Source organism: Passer montanus, unplaced genomic scaffold, assembly GCF_014805655.1.
Source record: "Passer montanus isolate IOZ18808 unplaced genomic scaffold, ASM1480565v1 scaffold1285, whole genome shotgun sequence".
NCBI lineage: Eukaryota > Metazoa > Chordata > Aves > Passeriformes > Passeridae > Passer > Passer montanus.
Window position 1 is genome coordinate 3,535 of NW_024359666.1, and position 6,699 is coordinate 10,233.

At 48.5% G+C, this 6,699-nt stretch overlaps 1 protein-coding gene across 1 annotated transcript; it reads left to right on the forward strand.

Moving 5' to 3' along the window:
• Nucleotides 1–281: 281 nt before the first annotated feature.
• RNF31 (ring finger protein 31) lies at nucleotides 282–6,608 on the forward strand (the record flags this gene model as incomplete). Its single annotated transcript, XM_039698694.1, has 5 exons — nucleotides 282–883; nucleotides 1,765–2,049; nucleotides 4,435–4,665; nucleotides 5,466–5,639; nucleotides 6,519–6,608. Coding segments are annotated over exons 1-5 (1,305 nt in total), but the record flags the coding sequence as incomplete, so codon positions are not given.
• Between the last annotated feature and the right edge of the window lie 91 nt (nucleotides 6,609–6,699).

Here is a 6,699-nt window from a genome sequence, read left to right on the forward strand (position 1 = left end):
TGCCACTTCCGGGTTCGGGATGACCACTTCCGGTTATGGATCCGCCTCTTCCGGTGCGACTACAACAACTTCCGGTGCAGACAAATCAACTTCCGGGTCTGCCCCTGCCTCTTCTGGTGCTGGGAAAGCGACTTCCGGGTAATTCTCGGTGTTCAAAATAAAGCTTTAGGAAAAAAATTGGATTTTGTGATTTTAAAAAATGAATTTTGGGGGAAAAAAGGAAATTTTTGGGGTAAAAAATTGGGATTTTGGTTAAAAATTGTCAATTTTTGTGTCCCAGCCAAGCCCCGCCCCCGCCCAGGTGTGGCCCTGCCCCCGCTGCACCTTCCTGAACCGAGGCCACGCCCCCACCTGCGAAATGTGCGGCGCTGACCACGCCTCCTTTGATGACGTCACTTCCGGAGCCTCCACTCCCACCCCCAGTGGTGTTTCTGCCACTTCCGGGTTCGGGATGACCACTTCCGGTTATGGATCCGCCTCTTCCGGTGCGACTACAACAACTTCCGGTGCAGACAAATCAACTTCCGGGTCTGCCCCTGCCTCTTCTGGTGCTGGGAAAGCGACTTCCGGGTCTGCTGATGTAACTTCCGGTGTTGCAAACACCACTTCCGGTGTTGAAAAACCCTCCTCTGATGTTGCTAAAGACACTTCCGGTATTGGGAAGGCCACTTCCGGTGTCGGCCATGACACTTCCGGTGTCGGCCATGACACTTCCGGTGTCGGCCATGACACTTCCGGTGTTGACAATCCCACTGCGGGGGTGGGGAATTCCACTTCCGGTTGTGCTGAGGTCACTTCCGGGGGTGGCCCCGCCCCTTCCCGTGATGCTTTGCGGCAGAGGAAGCTGCTGGAGGACGGGCGCCGCCTGGTGGAGCTCGTGAGGGTGAGGAGGAGTTTTGGGGGAAATTTGGGGGATTTCGGGAAAATTTTGGGGAAATTTTGTGAATTTCGGGAAAAATTTTGGAAATTTGAAAAAGCTTTGGGATTTTGATGGAATTTTTGGGAGTTTTGAGAGGAATTGGAGGGAATTTTAGAGGAAATTTGGGGTTTTTTTGGAATTTTTTGGGAATCTTTGCGGAAGTTTGGGTGGGATCTCAGGAAATTTTGGGGGAGAATTTGGGAAATGTTTTTAGGAATTTTTGGGGGAGATTTGAGAAGATTTTGGAGAAAAAATTGTGGGAATTTTTGGGAAATTAAATAAATATTTTAGGGGAATTTTGGGAGGGATCTGAGGAAATTTTCAGGAGAATTTTTTGGGATTTTGGGGAATTTTTTGGGAGGGATTTGAGAGTTTTTTTAAGGGAAATTTTCTTGAATTTGGAGAATTTTTTTTAAGAAAATCTGATAAATTTTGGGATTTTTCCTAAATTTTTGGGAAAGTTTTATAGAAATTTCTATAAATTTGGACAATTTTGTGAAAAAAATGGAATGAATTTGTGATTTTTATCCAAAACTTCAGCAAATTTTAGAATTTTTACTAAAATTTTGCAAATTTCAGGGAATCTTGACTGAATTTTGAGTTTTTATTAGAAGTTTTTATAATTTTAATATTTTTATTTAACCTTTTGTGATTTGGAGATTTCGAGAAACACTTTGGGAAATTTAAGAAATTTTTGATAGAAATTTTTGTGGGTTTTGGATATTTTTTGAAAATTTTCTCAAATTTAGGATTTGTAATGAAAATATTTTGATAAATTTGTGAATTTTCGTGAAAATTTTGCCCAATTTTAGGATTTTTCCAGAATTTTCTCTCCCCTCCCCCAGGCCGCCGAATCCCAGGGCCTCCCCCCGGAATCCCTTGGCCCCGCCCCCTTTTCCCAGCTTCCGGAACCTTCCGGCCTCGCCCCCAGCCCCGAATCCCAAATCCGGCACTTCCGGAGCCGCCTCGGAGGGGTCCTCAAGGCCCTCCAGGGGGCGGAGCCCGAGGAGAAGGAGGGCGGGGCCTCCCTGGGGCCGTTCTCATTGGCCGAAGCCGCCTGGGCGTGGCTGGAGGGGGAGGGGCAGCTCGACCGCGCCCGCCGCGCTCTGATTGGTCGGAGGAAGCAGCAGGTGAGCGGGGGCGGGGCTTGGGGGCTGGGTGGGGATTGGGGCGGGGCTTAAAATTTGGGTCCAAAATGGCGGAATTTGGGGGTGGGGCTTAATTTTTTTGTCTAAAATGGCAGAAATTGGGTCAAAAATGGCAGAAATTTGGTCCAAAATGGCGGAATTTGGTGATTTTGGTGGTTTTTTACTGGTTTATACTGGTTTATACTTGTCCAAAGCATTCTGTACTGGTCCGTACTGGTTTGTACTGGTCCGAACTGGTTTGTACTGGTTTGTACTGGTCTGAACTGGTCTAAGCTAGATAAATTTTGGTGCAAAAAATGGGGATTTTGGTGTATTTTACTGATTTATACTGGTTTGTACTGGTTCAAACCAGTCTGTACTGGTCCATACTGGTCCATACTGGTTTATACTGGTCCATACTGGTCTGTACTGGTCCATACCGGTTCAAACTGACCCAAAATATGTAAATTTTGGTCTAAAAATGTGATTTTTCCTGGTTTTTACTGGTTTATACTGGTTTGTACTGGTCCAAACCCATCCACGTCTATCTGGACTGGTCCATACTGGTCCAAACTGGTTTGTACTGGTCCAAATATATGCAAATTAAGGAAATTTTGGTGTAAAAACATGGATTTTGGTGCATTTTACTGGTTTATACTGGTTTGCACTGGTTTATACTGGGCCAAACCAGTTTATAGTGGTCCATACTGGTGGGACTGGGATGGACTGGGATGGAACTGGGAGGGACTGGGGGGGACTGGGAGGGACTGGGAGCAAACTGGGATGAACTGGGGGGGACTGGTTTGGACTGGGAGGGGGTTTGGGGGTTACTGGTTTATACTGGGAGGGACTGGGAGAGGGTTTGGAGTTACTGGTTTATACTGGGACGAGGTTCAGGGGTTACTGGTTTATACTGGTTTGTACTGGGAGGGAGTTCAGGGTTACTGGAATGGACTGGGAGGGGTTTTAGGGGTTACTGGTTTGTACTGGTTTGTACTGGGAGGGGGTTTGGGGTTACTGGGATGAACTGGGATTTGGTTCAGGGGTTACTGGTTTGTACTGGGATGGACTGGGAGGGAACTGGGATGAACTGGGAGTTACTGGGATTGAATTTGGGCTTACTGGCCCATACTGGTTTTGTGTTTTTCCTTACTGGTTTTGACTTTTTTGTTACTGATCCATACTGGTTTATACTGGTTTATACTGGTTTGGGGTCTGGAGTTACTGGGCTGAACTGGGAGTGGATTAGGGGTTACTGGGAGTGAACTGGTTCTTACTGGTCCATACTGGTTTTGTCTTTTTCCTTACTGGTTTCAATTTTTTTGTTACTGGCCCATACTGGTTTATACTGGTTTGTACTGGTTTATACTGGTTTGGGGTCTAGGATGAACTGGGCTGAACTGGGAGTGGATTTGGGCTTACTGGGATTGATTTTGGTCTTACTGGTCCATACTGGTTTTGTCTTTTTCCTTACTGGTTTTGGTTTTTTTGTTACTGGTTTATACTGGTTTGGGGTCTGGGGTTACTGGGCTGAACTGGGAGTGAACTTGGGCTTACTGGGATTGAATTTGGGCTTACTGGTCCATACTGGTTTTGTGTTTTTCCTTACTGGTTTTGGTTTATTTGTTATTGGTTTGGTTTATTTGTTATTGGTTTTTACTGGTTTTTACTGGTTTTTACTGGTTTTTACTGGTTTTTACTGGTTTTTACTGGTTTATACTGGTATGGGGTCTAGGATGAACTGGGCTGAACTGGGAGTGGACTTGGGCTTACTGGTTCTTACTGGTCCATACTGGTTTTGTGTTTTTCCTTACTGGTTTTGGTTTATTTGTTATTGGTTTTTACTGGTTTTTACTGGTTTTTACTGGTTTATACTGGTATGGGGTCTAGGATGAACTGGGCTGAACTGGGAGTGGACTTGGGCTTACTGGTTCTTACTGGTCCATACTGGTTTTGTGTTTTTCCTTACTGGTTTTGGTTTTTTTGTTACTGGCTTCAATTTTTTTGTTACTGGTTTATACTGGTTTGTACTGGTTTGTACTGGTTTGGGGTCTGGGCTTACTGGGCTGAACTGGGAGTGGACTTGGGCTTACTGGTTCTTACTGGTCCATACTGGTTTTGTCTTTTTCCTTACTGGTTTTGGTTTTTTCGTTACTGGTTTCGGTTCTTTTGTTACTGGTTTTTACTGGTTTATACTGGTTTCGGTTCTGGGGTTACTGGGAGTTACTGGGATTGAATTTGGTCTTACTGGGATTGAATTTGGGCTTACTGGTCCATACTGGTTTTGTCTTTTTCCTTACCGGTTTCGATTTTTTTGTTACTGGCCCATACTGGGTTGTACTGGTTTATACTGGTTTATACTGGTTTGTACTGGTTTCTCCCCCGCAGGCCCTCGTCCGTCAGATCCTGGCCACGTTGCCGGTGGCCAGCTGGGGCCGGGCGCTGCTGGTGGCCACGCTGGGCCGGGAGCTGGCCCTGGGCCGCCTGCAGGCTCCCAGTTCGGAGCCCTTACTGGTGGAACTGGTGGAGGCCGTGGGGTCCTGCCCGGACAGGGCTGCCCTGCGCAGGCGCCTGCGCTGCGAGTGCGCCGTCTGCGGCTGGGGGCTGCCCCGGCAGCGCGTGAGTACTGGGTCGTACTGGTTTGGACTGGGTTGGACTGGTTTATACTGGGTTGGGCTGGTTTGGAGTGGTACGGACTGGGAGGGGACTGGGAGGGACTGGGAGGGGGTTTGGAGGTGCTGGGAGGGAGTTAAAGGGTTAAAAATGGGGGGAATGGGGATTTGGGGTTACTGGTTTGTACTGGTTTATACTGGTTTGGACTGGGATGGATTGGGAGGGACTGGTTTGTACTGGTTTATACTGGTTTGGACTGGGATGGATTGGGAGGGACTGGTTTAGACTGGTTTGGACTGGGATGAACTGGTTTTTGCTGGGTTGGACTGGTTTGGACTGGTTTATACTGGTTTGGAGTGGTTCGGACTGGTTTGGACCGGTTTTGGACTGGTTTGGACTGGTTTGGGGCTGGGATGGATTGGGAGGGACTGGTTTGGACTGGTTTGGGACTGGTTTGGAGGGGTTCGGACTGGTTTGGGACTGGGATGGACTGGGATGAACTGGTTTGGAGTGCTTTGGACTGGTTTATACTGGTTTGGACTGGTTTGGGCTGGTTTGGACTGGTTTGGACTGGTTTGGACTGGTTTGGGACTGGGATGGATTGGGAGGGACTGGTTTGGACTGGTTTGGACTGGTTTGGACTGTTCGGACTGGGAGGGGATTGGGGTGAGCTGGGAGAAACTGGGAGGGGCTGGGAGGGGGGTAAAGGGTTAAAAATGTGGGAAAATGGGGACCCCAGTGGAACTGGGACCAAACTGGGACGAAACCAGTTCCATACTGGTCCTTACTGGTTCGTACTGGTGCAGATGCAGTGGCTGCCGGGCTGCTCGTGCCCGCTGTGCCCCGAGTGCTTCCGGCTGCACTTCACGGTGGGGCTGCGGGAGAGGGGCGTGGGCGCCCTGGGCTGCCCCAGCTGCGGCCGGCCCGACCTGCGCGACGACGCCCAGCGCCTCTGGTACTGGTCCACGCTGGAGCCCGCGGTACTGGTTTATACTGGTTTATACTGGGAGGGCGTCGGGAGGGGGCTGGGGGTCACTGGGGTGAAGTTTGGGGGGATTTGGAGGGAGTTAGAGGGGTAAAAAGGGAGTTAAAGGGTTAAAAATGGGAGGAAAAAGGGGAAAAAGGGGAAAAAAACACAGTTTGGGTAACTGGTTTATACTGGTTTGATACTGGTTTGTACTGGTTTGTACTGGGAGGGCATTGGGAGAGGCTGGGGGTCACTGGGGTGAAATTTGGGGGGATTTGGAGGGACTGGGAGGGAGTTAAAGGGTTAAAAATGGGAGGGAAAAGGGGTAAAACGGGAAAAAAACATTTTGGGTAACTGGTTTTTACTGGTTTGTACTGGTTTGGTTACTGGTTTATACTGGGATGAACTGGGACGGATTTTGGAGGGGATTTGGGGTTACTGGTTTATACTGGTTTATACTGGTTTATACTGGTTTGGGCTCTGAGGTTACTGGGGGCTTACGGGTTTATACTGGGATGAACTGGGAGGGAACTGGGATGAACTGGGAAGGGATTTTGGCCTTACTGGTTTATACTGGTTTTGCTTTTTTCCCTTACTGGTTTATACTGGGATGAACTGGGAGGGGATTTAGCCTTACTGGTTTATACTGGGAGGGGTTTTGGGGTTACTGGTTTATACTGGTTTGTACTGGTTTGTTGTGGTTTATACTGGTTTATACTGGTTTATACTGGTTTATACGGGTTTGTTCAGGTTTGTACTGGTGTATACTGGTTTGTACTGGTTCATACTGGTTCATACTGGTTCATACTGGTTCATACCGGTTCATACTGGTTCATACTGGTCTGTACTGGTGTGTCCCAGTCCACACCAGTCAGTCCCAGTTTGTCCGCAGTGCTCGTTCGGGTTCATCTTCGAGGCGGAGCGGGGCCCGGCGCAGTGCCCCCAGTGCCGCCAGTGCTGCTGCCCCCGCTGCCAGCTGCCGGTACGCTGCTTACTGGTTCTTACTGGTGCTTACTGGTGCTTACTGGTTTGGGCTGGGTCTTACTGGTTCTTACTGGTTTGGGGTTTGGGGT